The sequence below is a fragment of the Delphinus delphis genome, chromosome 3, assembly GCF_949987515.2.
Source record: "Delphinus delphis chromosome 3, mDelDel1.2, whole genome shotgun sequence".
In the NCBI taxonomy this organism is placed as follows: Eukaryota; Metazoa; Chordata; class Mammalia; order Artiodactyla; family Delphinidae; genus Delphinus; species Delphinus delphis.
The window spans coordinates 46,261,539-46,279,384 of record NC_082685.1 but is presented as its reverse complement, the minus strand read 5'-3'; the positions used below and the strand labels follow the sequence as shown (position 1 = coordinate 46,279,384).

At 47.9% G+C, this 17,846-nt stretch overlaps 1 protein-coding gene across 1 annotated transcript; it reads left to right on the top strand.

The window, feature by feature from the left end:
- The first annotated feature begins 233 nt into the window (after window positions 1–233).
- GM2A (ganglioside GM2 activator) lies at window positions 234–13,731 on the top strand. Its single transcript, XM_060008496.1, has 4 exons — window positions 234–463; window positions 5,604–5,765; window positions 11,184–11,366; window positions 11,705–13,731. Exons 1-4 carry the CDS (start codon window positions 374–376, stop codon window positions 11,858–11,860), a joined length of 591 nt encoding a protein of 196 aa, XP_059864479.1. The 5' UTR covers window positions 234–373; the 3' UTR covers window positions 11,861–13,731.
- The last annotated feature ends 4,115 nt before the right edge of the window (window positions 13,732–17,846 follow it).

The following is a 17,846-nucleotide window of genomic DNA, read 5'->3' as shown; positions in this document are numbered from 1 at the left end:
AGCGACGGTTCACAGCGTGAGTTCATAAACAACAGCCCCGCCCCTCCCTCGCGCTCCAGCCCCGCGCCGCCCCGTACTCAACCCGCCCCTTTTCTCCTCAGGCTCTGCCTTCGCCACTGAAGGCGGGGCCTGTCGCCCACGGGCGAAGTGCGGGGCTAAAGGAGGAACCTTTGGGGGGCGGATCCGGGAGAGCTCTGTCCAATCCCCGGCCCCGAAATCTCAGATCCGGAGGGGACGGGACGCACGGGGAAGTGGCCGCATTCAGCTTTGCCTAGCAATGCACAGCTTTGCATAACCAATACAGGCAGGCATTTAAAGGCGTCGTCGCCTCCACGAACCTTGTAGTTAACCCGGTGAGGACTCACCCTTTGCGATGAACCCTCTGATGCAGGCTCCTCTCCTCATCTCCCTAGGCTTGCTTCTCGCCGGCCCAGCGGCTGCTGCACGCGTCTTCTCGAACCGGGTGAGCATCCTATCCTTTAGGAGGCTGCTTCCAGCATCCCAGCCCAGCTCGGGATGTGCGGGCTGGGGTGGGATATGGGGGTGGCCTTTCCGGTCTCTAGAATTACTTCTTTTCAGCAGAGCCTCCCAAAGTCACTAACTGTGGGATTCTGAGTGGGTCCTTTGCTCTCTGCGGGTTTCAGTTTCCCCATCTGTACAGAGGGGTGGGCTGTAAGGCTTTGCTCTGCTCCAGACTGTTTTGGAAGGGTTAATCTCAGTCCCGTCTGTACTCCTGTCCTCTTTCCAAACGTCTGAGTGAAATTTTACGGAACTGCAAGACCAAGGCTCTAATCCCAGGCCCAGAGACGCAGCCCCGTTTACGTGCCCTCTCTTTTCCGCCATGAAAATGCCTGGAACCTTTTCCCTCCCCTCTGTACTGCTCTGAGGCGCTGCTCCTCCTCGTGGGTGGGTGGGTTTGAGAGGCTTTTCAGGCCAGAAGGTCCATACTTGCTCCTCTGGCGACAAAGGTGCAGCCCTGCTCCTGGGTGTGAGGCATGCAGAGGCAACAGCCTACAAGCTTCTCCCTTATCTTCTCACGCACCCTGTGCTCCAGACCCTGGGAAAGGGGAAGTTCTGTCATGCTGAGAAGTAGAGAAGCCTAGTTCCTCTTTGCTGCATACCTGGGGGCTAGACACTTGGTATCTCTGGCAGCAGTCAAAGAGAGAGGCCCAGCCTAGGTCCCCTCCTGCCAACCTCCTTGGAAATATTTGTCAGAGCCAGGAACAGGGCGGTGTGAGGGAAAGTGGGATAGGACTAGGAGGCTTGGCTTCTGATTCCTCCTCTGTCTCTAATCCGTGGGAGTGGCATTTGGGTTCCTTAAGCCTTGGTCTCCTTATCTGTACAATGGGCTGGATAGTGCCAACCTGCCTTTCTTTGATGGTTGTGGGTGAAGGGAAATGCTTCCGTGGATGGAAAAGCTCTTATATCTTAAACTCATAAAGTGACAGAAGCCAGTGGGCTCGGCCTCACCCTGCCCCAGGGGCAAGGAGTCTATTTTGCCTATTGAATGGAGGAGCAAAGAACTCTTGGCCTTATTGGCCCGGAGGGTTCACAGTTAGTCCCTGAGTGTAGGTTGAGAATGTTCCTCTTGGCTCCAGGTCTGACCACTATGAGGTGGTGTGGCTAAGTCTGGAACCAGTCCTACATCCCCGCTCTCCTACACGTCTTGGCTCTGGATGCCGTCCCAGACCAGAGGGTCTTACGTTGACAGTTTTAGAGAGGCCATGAGACATCAGGGAGTTCACCCACCTTACCCAGCCCCATAGAGGATGGGGGACTCATCTGAGGTTACACAGCAAGGGGCACTTCCCATTCTTATCTGCTATCACCGGGTCTTCTCTGGGCTCATGTGATGCGGAACCTTACCCTGAAACCCTGGGCCACATGAAGGCTGTGGGGTGATAGTGAGTGTTTGAGCATCAGGAAACGGGCAGTTCCAGTTCCTCCAAAAGCATTAACCCAGTCTCATGCCCCTGGGCTGTGGTGATCCTTAGATAAAAGGGGAGAATGTCTAGCCCCAGGCTGGGTGCAAAATAGGTACTTAATAGACTCTCTGATAACTGTCTAATAGACTCTCTGATAACTGTCTAATAGACTCTCTGATAACTGTCTAATGTCATTTATTGTGCACATACTGTGTGCTATGTGTTGAGCCAGGTGCTTTGCTCTTTATTTCCCTAATAAACGTTTTTAGGGGAGTAATTTTAGACTTACAGAAAAGTTGCAAAGACAGTACAGAGTTCCCACACACTCCTCACTCGGTTTCCCCTAATGTTAACATTTTGTATTAGCATGGTACGTTTGTCAAGACTGAGAAACCAGCTTAGGTACATGACCACTAGCTAAACTCTAGACTTTATTTGAATTCTACCAGTTTTCCCATTAACATCCTCTTTCTGTTCCAGGATCCAGTCTCGGGCACCACATTGCATGCGTTGTCCTGTCTCCCCAGTCTCCTCTGGTCTGTGACAGTTTCTCAGACTTGTGTTTTCATGGCCGTGACAGTGTCGAGGAGTTGTGACCTGTACTTTCTGTATACAAACTTCTCACTCTTACAGTAGCCCTGTGAGAAGATATAGTTTTGCCCATTTACTATATGAGGAAATTGAGCCTCAAGAGGGGTCAACTGACGCATGTTCTCAGCTAGTGAGAGTGGCTGAGGTGTGGTTTTAATCCAGGTCTGTGATTTGGACACATATTTCTGCCTCCACAGCTGTGCCTTTGCCCTCTGCTATACGTTGCCTCTTCCCACGTGTTAGCCTAGGCTGGGATGACAAGTATCTGGTGCCAGGCCTGCCCTTAGTGGGCATTGCTAACCCATCATGCTTCCTTTTCCGGATGAGACTGGACTCAGCTGCAGAATTCACTGCGACAGAAGCCTCTAGTCAGCCATCGAGAAACCACCTTGTTAAGTCTCCCCAGAGCCTGAGGGCGGGAGAAGCGGGGTACTCTGGACACTTCCTCCAGCCTGGAATCAATCCTCGCTGTGAATCAGGCTGCTTTGGAATTTGTGAAAGCAGCTCTAGAAGATGCCTAGTCCTCCTACCCACCCTCCAGCCCAACTCTTAATCCCAGGCATGCTTTCATTTGATAGTGGCCTTCTAATTGATCTCCCGTGTTCTAAAGGTAACCCTCTGCAGTCCATTCTCAACCTTAAACCAGAGCGTGGCCCTCTCCTGCAATGGCGTTCCATTGCACTTATAGGAAATCCAGCCTCCTGAGGATGACCTATGAGGTCTGGCAGGAATTAAATGACCCTGCCACCCCTCTAAGCTTACTTGGGTGCCTCATCCACTACATCTAGCCCACCGGCCTTGCAGGGCCCAGAGCAGCTGAGCATCTTCCCAGTGCGGGGCCTTTGCCCATGTTCCCTCTGCCTGGACATTCCTTCAGTACTTGCGTGGCTGACTCCTCATCCTGCAGGATTATAACTTCCTCATCACCCTATTTAAGTGAGTCTTGTTACTCTCAACACGACCCTCTGTTTGTTTCTTTTATGGCACCCAGAGATCATAGTGGGTAATAGTTATTTACATTGGACTGTAAGCCCCTCACCGAAGGGCAGGCACATTTCTAATTGTTTACCTCTGTGAACAGCCCTTGGCCCCGGTCCTGTGATCACTGTTTCATAAATATCTGCGCAATGAATGTTGAAGGAAACATTTGTTGGTACCTACCCTGTCTAAGGGGCTGTGGGCAATGCAGGGATGAATCAGGCCTTTCTTAGTCATGGCCCAATGCTTCATTCCAAGGGACAGAAGCCCATTTCAAGAAGCTCAAGTAAAGGGAAGTTTATTCCAGGTATACAAGGAATCTCGTGGAACTACTGGCAGGAAGTGGCGGCTGGGATGTCTAATGGCTATCATTTAGGGAGCCAGCTCATGCTTTGTGCCTGGCATTGTGTTATGAGCTTTACGTACATGCTCTCACCCTCGCAACAGATCTGGGAGGAAAGCAGAAATGACTGCACTTAAAAGATGTGGAAGTTGCAGCTCCAAAGGGGAAACTGGCCTGTAGAGCCACATGATATGGTGGTCGAGCTATGATTTCAAGCCATGTCTAACTAAAGCCTTGATTTACCTATATCTTAGTCTAAAACCATGCCCCTGGCTGTCCCCCCTCACTGCCTATTTAGATAGGGGGCCGGAGGCAGGGGGCGACTCTGTTCTCTTTTCCACAGACCAGCAGAGCCCTTAGTTCTTGTCCCTTTGGCTTGGTCATGAGTCTGGGTGTTCTGGCTCTGACTTAAAGCTTATGACCCCAGGACAGCTCAAAGCCCAAAGTCCTCTGAATGATTTTGCCTCTGTCTCACTTCCCAAATTGGAGGCAGAGAGAATCTGTCCACCTGGCCTGGGTTAAGTATTCTCTTTTGGCCCACCTACCCGTGGCTGTGTTGATGATGGGGGTCAACTTGGGGACTTGGTACTGGCAGGTTTTCCTTCTAAGATGGGATGTGTGTAGTGGGAATGCTGGAAGTCTCTTGCAGGTGGCCTTCAGGGGGCTGGGAAAGGTGTGAGTGGGTGGGCAGAGTCTGCATGGTATAGGAAGTGTTAAAGATCATAGACAGGGTTCTGTGGGAGTGGGGAGTCAGTGGTCATGTGTAGTTGGATGCGATGGTGGAATGAGGAATCAGGAGACCTCTTGGGGGATGTGGAGGAAGAGGAGGAGATATGGCTCAGCAGAGGGGAGGGGAAGGACGTGGGGTGTGGGACAGGGCAGGGCATGCGCAATGGGAGTTAAGAAAGCACTGGTTAGGACTTCCCTGGTGGCGCAGTGGTTGAGAGTCTGCCTGCCGATGCAGGGGACACGGGTTCGTGCCCCGGTCTGGGAAGATCCCACATGCCGTGGAGCGGCTGGGCCCGTGAGCCATGGCCGCTGAGCCTGCGCATCCGGAGCCTGTGCTCCGCAACGGGAGAGGCCACAACAGTGAGAGGCCTGCATACCGCAAAAAAAAAAAAAAGAGGAAAAGAAAAAGAAAGCACTGGTTAGGATTGTGCAAGTTTGTTCACTAGGGATTGTTCATCAACAGAGGGCCCACTGGGGATCTTTTCAGGTGTGTCCTAGTCCCTCCTTGGGCTAATTGTGCCTCCTTGAGGGTAGGGTGTTAGATGTTGTTATGTTTCCCACTGTGTTTTGTGTTCCCTATTGTTCCTGGCCCTGGATTGGGCCTGGACTGTGACGTGAATAAGGTTCTGGGCATGGGCTGCAAAGCCGAATCCTCCAAAAGCCTCCCTCTAAGGAGATGCCAAGACTAGTTGGAGAGGAGTGGAGAGCAGGGAGGTGAGAGATCAGAGAAGGTATCTACCAAAGGTGGATATGGTTAGTCTCCTATTTTGAAGTTCAAGGTCTGTGATTCTGTGCTCTATAGTTCACGGCACACTTTTGGGAGATTGTCTTTTAGTTTAGTCCTGCCTATGGAATGGGTAGGACCGATGTTATTCCAGGTTTACAGATGTGGAGTTGCAGATGAAGCTCATAGAGGGCAGGTACCTGGCCGATGGGCACACTGTCAGTAAACTGCTCTGTTAATTCTTCTAACCTGTGACAGTTCCTTTTGTCAACTTTTCTTTTCTCTTCTTTTCTTGCTGCCTTATTGTCCTTAGCTCTCCCAGCTCAGTAGCTTTTCCTGGGATAACTGCGATGAGGGGAAGGACCCTGTGGTGATCAACAGCCTGACTGTGGAACCTGACCCCATTGTCATTCCTGGGAACATGACCATCAGTGCTGAGGTCAGGACCACTGCGTACCTCAAAGATCCTCTGAAGGTGAGCCCAGGGGTGGGCAGGTTCAGGGAGGTGCTGGAGGGAAGGTGCTATGGGCCAGAGGGAGGGCCTGAGGCATGTATGCTCAGGGAACTGAATAATTTTGGAATCCTGGAATCCCAGAGCAGCAAAAGAAGCATAGATTTGTTAAATGTCCTTTCATAAGTTTATTTGCCTTTTGTGTTTTTGTTTAGGAATAACCAGTTCATTCATGCCTGTTGCCTGCTTTGGGGGTGGATATTTGCATGTTTTCATACAGAACAATAGAAACTTTCTGTGTATCCACTGCAACTCCATATATTGTAGTCCTTTCCTCACTGGTTTGCATTGCTACCTTTATACCATATTATTATTTTTTTAATATTTATTTGTTTATTTGGCTGCATCAGGTCTTAGTTGCGGCATGCGGGCTCTTCATTGCAGGGCACGGGGCTTCTCTCTAGTTGTGGCACGCAGGCTCCGGAACATGTGGGCTTAGTAGTTGTGACATACACTGTATTCTTGTATGCCTTCAGCCTGTCCTGGTGCAGATCTCTTCTGGCACCAGTTTCCTTTTGACTCTTTAAAAGGATTTCTGATTTGGAATCTGTGTACCTGAAACTACCTTTTGACTTGGTTAATCACAGCCCCTACCTCATACATTTCTCTGAGCGATTACTGAGTTAATAACATGGATAGTTCCTTGCACAGGGCCTGGCACACAAGACCAGCTCGGTACATGTTAGCCCTTGTTAATATTTCCGTTAGTATCAATCTCTTCCTGTGGCTTCTTTGACCCAGACAGAGTCCTGTACGTGCAAACAGCTCTCAGGCTTTGCTTTGCCCAGCACCTCTTCCCGAGTCTTCTCCAGGCTAGGTCACTGCATTTTCTTTCGCTGTTCTTCAAGTGATTTTCTACCAGGGTCACATTTCTACACTACCTCCACTGAGTCTGGAGCAAAGAGCTCTTTAGCGAGCTGGCCATCATGCTTGCTCTTCTGCCACTGCCATGCAAATCAGTTTCCAGGAACACTGATGCAGTACAACTGACTTGGAAGGAAAAAGCTGGTAAACTCGTTTTTCTCCCCCCAGCCTTTTTCTGGCTTCTTTGTAGGCCATTAAGATGGGTTCCCCCCCACCCATCTTCTATTATAGATCTTCCTCAACTTACGTCCCAGTGAACCTAGCATAAGTTGAAAAATCTCGTTAAGTCGAAAATGCATTTAATACACCTAACCTACGAAACATCACAGCTTAGCCTCACCTACCTTAACCACAGTCAAAACATGTACATTAGCCTACAGTTGGGCAGAATCGTTTAACACAAAGCCTATTTTATGATAAGGTGTTGAATATTGAATACTGTACTGAAAGTGAAAACCAGAATGGTTGTCTGGGTACAGGATGGTTTAAGTTGTTTACCCTCGTGATCGCATGGCTGATTGCGAGCTGTGGCTTCCTGTCACTGCCCAGCATGACCAGAGAGAATGGAACTGCATATTGCTAGCCCTGAAAATGATCACAGTTCATAACAGGAAGTACAGTTTCTACTGAATGTGTATTGCTTCTGTACCATCGTAAAGTTGAAAAATTGTAAGTTGAACCATCGTCAGTCTGTACTTTATTACCTGTCCTAAATTTGGGCCGTTGAGCTTTTTAAAACTGGACTCAGATTCCCACTGCCCCTTCCTTTCCTCCTGCATTTCTCTTATGTATATAGTTTTGATTTGGTTCCTTTATCTCTTTAGGGTATGTGCATACTAGCTATTAAATGAAAGCCTCTCACCACTTGGGTAGGAGAAAAGATGATGAGTCTCCTTTTACAGATAAGGGACACTGAAGCTCAGAGAAGGATGCAACTTGCCCCAGGTCAGCATTCAAGGCTGGTGTCCTTATCTGTCTAATGTTTCCTATTCCTGAGCTCTTTCTGGCAGGGAGGTGGAATTAGTGCTTGGAGTTTTAGCAGGGGAGTATGCCAGGACTTTCCCCTTGACAGCAAAGAACCCCGCCCCCCAGGAGAGCTGCTAGGATGCAAGCACTGTATGAGCCTGAAGGGCTCTTAAGGTTAATGGCTTCTCTCCTTGTTACTGGGGCCCAGAGAGGAGTGACTGGTCCAGGCCACGCACCTGTTAGTGGCAAGAGAGAAACCTCCTCCTCTTCTGACCTTGTTGAAGTGAAATTTCTTCAATCAAAAGTCCCATCTGGGGCTTCCCTGGAGCCCGAGCTCTGCAACAAGAGAAGCCACCGCAGTGAGAAGCCCAGGCACTGCAACGAAGAGTAGCCCCCGCTCGCCGCAACTAGAGAAAGCCCACGCGCAGCAATGAAGACTCAACGCAGCCAAAAATAAATAAATTAAATAACAAAAAATTAAGAGGGAAAAAAAAGTCCCATTTGGAACCTGGATGGACTTGATGCCAGCTACAATTTTTAGAAGTTGGATTCGCCAGATTCTGTGAGCCATGGGCAAGGTTAGAGTCTGTCCAGGAACGCCTTTTTCTTTTGATGTGTTCCACAGGATTTGGCATAATTTAGAACTCCCTTCTTTGAGCTCTCAAGTTCCAGCCTCTGAGACCTTGGTTTCCCCATCCTCAGGAATCGTAAATTGCTACCACATTTGGCATATACACTTATTTCAGGCTTTTAGACATGTAGCTTTCAGCCCTGATGGTTTACCTTTTTCTTCCCCTCTAAAGTCCTGTACCTGCAATGCCCCTGCCTGAGCCCTGTGATTGAGATATAACTGCCCCTTCCCTGATCTCATCAAAATGTCTCCCCTTCAAGTCAGTTGCCAACAGTGGGTCTTTTTTTTTTTTTTAATTAATTTATTTTATTTTTGGCTGCATTGGGTCTTTGTTGCTGTGTGTGGGCTTTCTCTAGTTGCGGCGAGCGGGGGCTACTCTTCATTGCGGTGCATGTGCTTCTCATTGCAGTGGCTTCTCTTGTTGTGGAGCACAGGCTCTAGGAACGTGGGCTTCAATAGTTGTGGCATACAGGCTCAGTAGTTGTGGCTCGTGGGCTCTACAGCGCAGGCTCAGTAGTTGTGGCGCACAGGCTTATTTGCCCCACGGCATGTGGGATCTTCCTGGACCAGGGCTCGAACCCGTGTCCCCTGCACTGGCAGGTGGATTCTTAACCACTACACCACCAAGGAAGCCCCTATCAGTGGGTCTTTATCTAGAGCCTTGTGTGCCTAGCCCTGAGCTAGAGGCCAAGAGAAAAGTCATTGTTTTCAACTTGCAAGAAACTTGGACTCTTAGGATGTCAGAACTGGTAGGTCTCTTCAAGATCATGAGATCCAAATACTCCATGGTCAAGATGGAGGAGCAGAGGCCTGAGGGGGGAAGGGACTTGCCCAAGCACCCTGGTGGGTACAGGGATCGTGATTCCATTACCTGTCAGTGCCTCTGTCTGTCTTGTGGAACCAGGTCCCATGACACAGGGGTTTATTTAGGTTGAGCTGTGGAGGTGCTAAGGTAGTCTTGGAGTAGAGGGATTGATGGTCCTTTATTACTCAGCTTTGCTTGAATTTTTTTTTTTTTTTTTTTTTTGCCCACGCCGCACGTCTTGTGGGATCTTAGTTCCCCAACCAGGGCTTGAACTCGGGCCCATGGCAGTGAAAGCACCAAGTCCTAACCACTGGACCGCCCAGGGAACTCCCCCTGCTTGTTCTTCTGAGCCATATGAACAAGTAGACTGAGAACAAGGACTGGAAAATCAGCCATGGTTTGTAATCCCCAAACGGCAGGCATGGCTGTTGCCTTAAGTTCGGGGTGCCCCCGCTGAGTACCTCCTGTGCTGTGCTTGTCCTGGCTGGGAGAGGCCTGGCTCCTGGTGGATGCAGCCCCACAGGCTTCCAGTGTGGTGGGAGGAGCCCAGGCAGGACTTGGTCCCCGCTGGTCCCCTCAGCTGGGTGTTCTTTCTTGTTCAGGGCAGAACTGGCTCAACCATTTTCATTGGGGTGTTAGCAAAACAAGGAGGGGTATAGAGGGGAGAAGTCCAGCAGGAAGTAATTTTTGGATTTCAGGCACTATGCTAAGTGTTTGACAGGCATTGTCTCACTCAGTGGGACCTTGTGAGAGAGGCAGACACTCTTAAAATATCCCATTTTGGAGATAAGGGAATGGAGACAGAAGAAATTCCCCAAGGGCACAAGAGTAGGAAGTGGCCGAAGTAGCATTCTACTCCAGGCCCTCAGCTCTTTCTAGGCAAAGGGGTTGAAGCAGGCTTGGCAGGAGAGGAGACAGGAGGGCTGGGAGGGGACCGTGCATGACTCGGGGTGGGGAATAACATGTGGGTCAGCAGAGTGGGATGAGGCAAATTTGAGTTTGTCCACTCAGGATACAGGCTGCGCGGACTTATCCCTTCCTCCTGGACCTGGATCCTGACACCTGGGGCAGTTGGAAGACTGAGTCCACAGCACGGGGAGCCAGTCTGAGCCCAGCAGGCTCAGGGGGAATAGTGCCCATCCAGGATTTGTCTCTTAGAAACAAAAGCCCTGAATCAAGTGAGCTTGGGGGCTGGGATTCACAGAATGCTGTGATGTTACAGCCGAGAGTGGTTTCCTGCCATTACACCCACAGAGAATCAGACTTCCTCCTGCCCTTTCCCGACACTCTTCCCTGACACCTCTGGGGGGATACGATCATGGTCCCTAAGGCACCACTCATTTGGCTCTTAGGCAGCTAATACTTAGTGAATGCTTAGCCCGTGCCATGCACAACTGGTCAGCCCCCACCTCCAGAACAGGAGCAGAATCGTGGCAGCATAGAGGTGTGAAGTACTCACAGGTCTCCCCATCCAGCTTCTCTCTGGGTGCAGGAGTCCTTTTGTAGCTTCCGCAACAGGGTCCAGGCAGCCCATCTCTTCTTCAGGTAGTTCCATCTGTTGTAACTTCACTATGATTGTTAAGATCTTCCTAATAGCAATCCCAGAATGATCCCTCTGTAAATTCCTATTGTTTTCAGTTCTGTCTTCTACGGCTGTACAGAGAAAATAGGATCCAAGAATAGCAGATGGGTTTCATCTTGGTAACCAACTCCAATCAGTTGGTGGTAGCTGCCTGAAGTCCTCTGAAGGAAAAGGTTCTGAAGCCAAGATTGGGCTGAGAAGGAAAGTCTAGAAGCAGTGCCACAGTTAGCCAATTAGCAGTTAGATGACAAGTGCATTTCAACTTCAACCAATGGGTAGTGACTCCGTAAAGAATTATAAGACTGTGGTTCAGTGCAGGGGGAAAAATGTTACATTTGATTATTAATGTCAGCCACGGGCACAGGAAAGGATAGTGTTGGAGCATGTGCCACAATACTGTCATTTCTCAATCAGAATATCTCCCAGATCCCATCCAATTAAAGACTGTTAAAATAAAAGGCTGACCTTTTAAAGAGGCGGAGGAACTGGTATGTTTGCCTTGGAATTTTACACTTTCTCCAACTCTCTCACCAGGTGGTACTAACTCTGGAGAAGGAAGTGGCTGGCTTTTGGGTCAAAGTCCCATGTGTGGAGCAACTTGGCAGCTGCACCTACGAGAACTTCTGTAATGTGCTTGAAGTGTTAACTCCCGATGAGAATCCCTGCCCAGAACCCCTGCACACCTATGGGCTTCCCTGTCACTGTCCCTTCAAACGAGTAAGTATAGGGAAGGGAGAGCATTCCCATCATGACTAGAGTAGAGACATGGGGTTTGGAGACATTCTCTTGCAGACCTGGATGTCTGTGGGTGTAAACTGATATGATCTATCCTGAATCACTTATCTTTTGGGGACCTCGGTTTATCCAACTGTGAATGGGAGACCTGAAGCTCGATCTGACCTCTGGTGTCCTTTTCCTGTCACATTCTGTGCTCTACCTGGCTCTTAGGAGGGTGGGAGGAGGGGCGGTTTGCAGCTGCATTCCTAGAGGTCACTCCAGGAGAGAGTCCCATCTGTAGGCTCTCACTGACCTGTGGTCCACTGCCTTTCCCACAGGGTACCTACTCACTTCCCAAGTCTGACTTCTTCCTGCCTGAACTGGAGCTGCCCAGCTGGCTCAGCAGTGGGAACTACCGCTCGAAGATCACCCTAAGCATCAACGGGGAGCATCTGGGCTGTGTCAAAATCTCCGCCTCCCTAAAGAGCAAATAAGGTGGCACCTGCCACAGCAGAATGAAGGGGATGTAGGAAGGCATCCTCTTCTTCTGTCTTATGTTGGCCAAGGCCAGATTCTACTCTCTGTCCTTTCTCAAGCCCCTTTCTACAATGATGACACTCCCCCGCTGAAAGTCATTTTATGCCACCTACAAAATTTTTAGGTGTGGGCCAGCAGCCCTAACCTAAAGGAGAATGAGCCTCATGGTTTTTTTTTTTTGTTTTTTTGTTTTTTTGTTTTGCGGTACACAGGCCTCTCACTGTTGTGGCCTCTCCCGTTGCGGAGCACAGGCTCCGGACGCGCAGGCTCAGCGGCCATGGCTCACGGGCCCAGCCGCTCTGCATGTGGGATCTTCCCGGACTGGGGCACGAACCCGTGTCCCCTGCATTGGCAGGCGGACTCTCAACCATTGCGCCACCAGGAAAGCCCCAAGCCTGGTGGTTTTTGACAGCCCAGGACATCTACTGGGCTGGCCACTGCATTTTCCTCCTCACCCCCATGGCTTTCTCTCTAAGAGCTCAACTCATTTTCTAAATGGTCAAGGAAGGGGGCTAACACGTTTTGTGACCCCACGTTCAGGCTGACCCAGTCTTGGTCTCCTGAAGTACCTTTATGATTTTTCTCATTGATTTCTTGTGTGCATCGCTGACCTAAAAGCAGAGTGAGAGTACTAACAGTTTTCATTTTACTCCCACCCCCCTCTTACAACGAAGGGTCTGAAGGAGTCGATCTCAGTCTGTTCCTCCATTAACGTCTATGATTTAGTATTCTTTTCTAGACTTGCCCAGTTAACAGTGGGGCACAGTGTATCCTGGAGAGGCAGGGCATGTGATGGGAGAGATATCTGAGAATGCTCTGTGTTTAAGATAGTCTGTGAACTCAGGTACCTGCAGGGCAAAGCGCAAGACATCAGTACGTGATGAGACCACGAGGAACATGTTGTTTGCCGGCACATCTTCCATTTTTTCCTTTGTATAACATAACTGATCTGAGGCAGCTGCTGCCCAGTCACGAGCTGGGGGTATAATCAGGGATGTGGGGAGTGGGGTGAGTTGGGAAGGGCACATCTGGTCTGTAGGGACAGCTGCTATCTAGCTATAGCTAGTGAGTACCACAGGAGGGTATGGCCCAGCATTGCCAAATATTCTCAATTTCTTTTTCACTCGAGAAGCCAGAAATCCAGACTTTTATATGAAATCAATTTTTAAATATTGGCAACGAATTATTTTTTTAAATACTGAGCAGGCAGAAGGGGCCGAACAGACTTGTCACTGGGGAAATCTGGTTGGCTCATGGGTGGCCAGTTCGTGGCCTTGGATATAAGAACATGCATGCCTTGTCCTTTTAACCTTGAGACAACTCCTCCACCACTGTGTCTCCCTCCATCGGGTCAAAGCCATAGTGCCTGACCCTAGAATGCTCCTCCAGTGCTGGGGGAGTGGAGGCGGCCTCAGAGCTGTGAGCTCAGGGGTCACGAGGCTGCCTGCCCTGGCCTTGGAGCACTGTCAGGGTGAGTGCGGCAGAAGCTGAACAGGCGGACCCGCCAGCAGCCACTCTGTGGAGCAGGGATCCAGCGAAGAGAGGTGGACTCATGTCACGTGCCTGGCTTTGTTCACTGTCCTGTCCTCTCATGACAACTTAATCACCCATGACCAGCCCCGGGTTCTGGGCTCACATGAAGGCTAGAATTGTAATAAATCTTTTTAACTTGAGGAGAATTCCTCCTTTGTTGTGGCTGCATATTTTCTCATTGATCACATTTCAGGATTTCTTTCTTTTTTTTTTTTAAACATCTCTATTGGAGTATAATTGCTTTACAATGGTGTGTTAGTTTCTGCTTTATAACAAAGTGAATCAATTATACATACGTTCCCATATCTCTTCCCTCTTGCGTCTCCCTCCCTCCCACCCTCCCTATCCCACCCCTTTAGGTGGTCACAAAGCACCGAGCTGATCTCCCTGTGCTGTGCAGCTGCTTCCCACTACCTATCTATTTTACATTTGGTAGAGTATATATGTCCATGCCTCTCTCTCACTTCATCCCAGCTTACCCTTCCCCCTCCCTGTGTCCTCAAGTCCATTCTCTACGTCTGCGTCTTTATTCCTGTCCTGCCCCTAGGTTCTTCAGAACCTTTTTTTTTTTTTTAGATTCCATATATATGTGTTAGCATATGGTATTTGTTTTCCTCTTTCTGACTTACTTCACTCTGTATGACAGATTCTAGGTCCATCCACCTCACTACAAATAACTCAATTTCGTTTCTTTTTATGGCTGAGTAATATTCCATTGTATATATGTGCCACATCTTCTTTATCCATTCATCTGTTGATGGACACTTAGGTTGCTTCCATGTCCTGGCGATTGTAAATAGAGCTGCAATGAACATTGTGGTACATGTCTGTTTTTGAATTTTGGTTTTCTCAGGGTATATGCCCAGTAGTGGGATTGCTGTGTTGTATGGTAGTTCTATTTTTAGTTTTGTTTTTTTTTTTTTTTTTTTTTTTTTTTTTGCTGTACGCGGGCCTCTCACGGTTGTGGCCTCTCCCGTTGCAAAGCACAGGCTCCGGACGCGCAGGCCCAGCGGCCATGGCTCACGGGCCCAGCCGCTCCGCGGCATGTGGGATCCTCCCGGACCGGGGCACGAACCCGTGTCCCCTGCATCGGCAGGCGGACTCCCAACCACTGCGCCACCAGGGATGCCCTATTTTTAGTTTTTAAAGGAACTTCCTTACTGTTCTCCATAGTGGCTGTGTCAATTTACATTCTCACCAACAGTGCAAGAGGGTTCCCTTTTCTCCACACCCTCTCCAGCATTTATTGTTTGTAGATTTTTTGATGATGCCCATTCTGACTGGAGTGACATCTCGGGATTTCTGGAGCTTGTTTTCTGGGCTGTTTCTGCCAGAAGAGTTTGTGGCAGTGGGACAGGTGAGCTGAGGTGATGCCAGGGACTGACTCTTCTGTTTCTGTCTCCTGTGCTGCTTGTTATCTCAGCTTCATTCTGTCTCATCACCATCCAGCTTCCTTGGTTGTTTTTTTGCCTTCCCATCGCACTGTGACCTCTCCAGCCCTTTCTTCCCCCTCCTGGATCTTTGAGTTGAGCATTATTCTCCCAGTTGCATCCTTGCACGGAAGGAAGCTCGATAGTTCGGTTAGTCTTTGTGTGCCATGCCATGCTGTCGGCTCAGATGCTCCTCCAAGTCTTGGTGGGGGGCAGTGAGAGGTTGTGTGGGGAGATGGTGAGAATCTCAAATCACAGGGAAAAGTGAACTTTTTAATAAATGGTGCTGAGCCAAACGGAAAGCCATTTGGAGAAAGTTGAAATTAGATCTATACTTAATGCCATATGCAAGAATAAACTCCAAGTGAATCCAGGGTCTAAGTGTTAAAAATGAAACCATACAAATACTAAAAGGAAACATGGGTGAAACATCCAGAGGCAATAAAGACTGATACATTTGACTACATATGAAAAAAATTGCTTGGCAAGAAACACCAGTCAAAAGACTGGAAGAAAATATTTACAGCACGTATCATAGACAAAAGGTTAATAATATTCCTACTATAAAGAATTGTTGGGGCTTCCCTGGTGGCGCAGTGGTTGAGAATCTGCCTGCTAATGCAGGGGACACAGGTTCAAGCCCTGGTCTGGGAAGATCCCACGTGCCGCGGAACAACTAGGCCCGTGAGCCACAACTACTGAGCCTGTGCATCTGGATGGAGCCTGTGCTCCGCAACAGGAGAGGCCGCGATAGTGAGAGGCCCGCACGCCACGATGAAGAGTGGCCCCTGCTTGCCACAACTAGAGAAAGCCCTCGCACAGAAACGAAGACCCAACACAGCAAAAATAAATAAATAAACTCCTACCCCCCTCCCAAAAACAGAATTGTCAAGGGATCAAAAACCTGATAGAAAAACCGGGAAAAGAATTGAACAGACAAACTCTCACACAAAGGTATAAAAATGACCCTTAAACATGAAAACAAATGTTGAAACTCACTTCAAGATCAGAAAAATGTAAATTGAAACAATATTGACATAACATTTGTCATTTCTTGGGTTGGTAAAAAATAAGTACACCACCACAACCCACCAGGCAAGGCTGTGTGGAAACAGGTCCTCTCATACACAGCTGGTAGGAATGCAAACTGATTCAGTCCTTGAGGGGAATTTGTCAGTGTTACTTGTCATGTAAGAAAAGAGTGTAAGAAAAATAGACGTGTGTCTGCTCATTTGTACATAAGGAAAAATGAGCCAGGAACTAATGAACTGCTTATTTACAGAGAGTGGAAAGAAGAGGGAAATGATAACAGTTTATAAAGGATGAAGAGGATGGGATGCTTCTGAGTATATCTTTTTGTGTATCTGACTCTTAGAACCATATAATGTTTCTGATTCCCAAATCATGATTAAAATCAACCAGGAGATAAGGGAAATTTAACATGGAATACAAACTAACAAAACCTATTTCAAATGAAAACCCATTTCAAATAATACAACCACACTGAAATGGGTGGGGAAAAAATAAAATTACAGTATTTTGATGGGGTACTATAAAGCAACAGAAAAAAGGAACTGCACACAAATACTGAATGTACTCTATTAGTCAATTCGTTTTTTCACAGGAGTAGCAGTTAGCAATTTTGAAAGTATTTCATGTATATATTAGCATTGAGAAAATGAATAAGTATATTATGGACACTGAGAGCATAGGGGCATATTGAAAGGACACAGGAACCAACCTGAGCTCTCAGTGGCCAAATCTTGGACAACTTGAGCAAGAAAAGAAATATTGACAGTAATGGGTTATAATCCATTGAATAAACATCCTTGCGTCCATACACAACAGAATCCCAATTAAATGTAGAAGAAATGGCAAAAATGGGAAAAAAAACGTCATTAGGCAAATGCCATTGTAAGAATTGTTGCAGACAAGAAACATCTACGTGTGCTAAAATTATTGGATAAACGTATGATGAGAAACAGGATTTTGCATGGTCTCAAGATATCTCCTTACAGGATACAATTACAAAGGGGAAAAATATAGTGGAGAAACCTGGCAGACACCATTTAACCAACTGATCAAATTTAACATCACCAGTAAGACATACTGACATCGTGCACTTCCCAATATGGTGCACTGATAAAGGACAGTGACACTTCTCTGGTATTGTCCAAAACGTATAATCTCAATTTCATCACAAGAAAGATCACACATGGAGAACAGTATGGAGGTTCCTTAAAGAACTACAAATAGAACTACCATATGACCCAGCAATCCCACCACTGGGCATATACCCTGAGAAAACCATAATTCAAAAAGAGTCATGTACCAAAATGTTCATTGCAGCTCTATTTACAATAGCCCGGAGATGGAAACAACCTAAGTGTCCATCATCGGATGAATGGATAAAGAAGATGTGGCACATATATACAATGGAATATTACTCAGCCATAAAAAGAAACGCAATTGAGCTTTTTGTAGTGAGGTGGATAGACCTAGAGTCTGTCATACAGAGTGAAGTAAGTCAGAAAGAGAAAGACAAATACCGTATGCTAACACATATATATGGAATTTAAGAAAAAAAATGTCATGAAGAACCTAGGGGTAAGACAGGAATAAAGCCACAGACCTACTAGAGAATGGACTTGAGGATATGGGGAGGGGGAAGGGTAAGCTGTGACAAAGCGAGAGAGAGGCATGGACATATATACACTACCAAACGTAAAATAGCTAGCTAGTGGGAAGCAGTCGCATAGCACAGGGAGATCCGCTCAGTGCTTTGTGACCACCTAGAGGGGTGGGATAGGGAGGGTGGGAGGGAGGGAGACACAAGAGGGAAGAGATATGGGAACATATGTATATGTATAACTGATTCACTTTGTTATAAAGCAGAAACTAACACACCATTGTAAAGCAATTATACTCCAATAAAGATGTAAAAAAAAAAAAAGAAAGATCACACAAACCTAAATTGAGA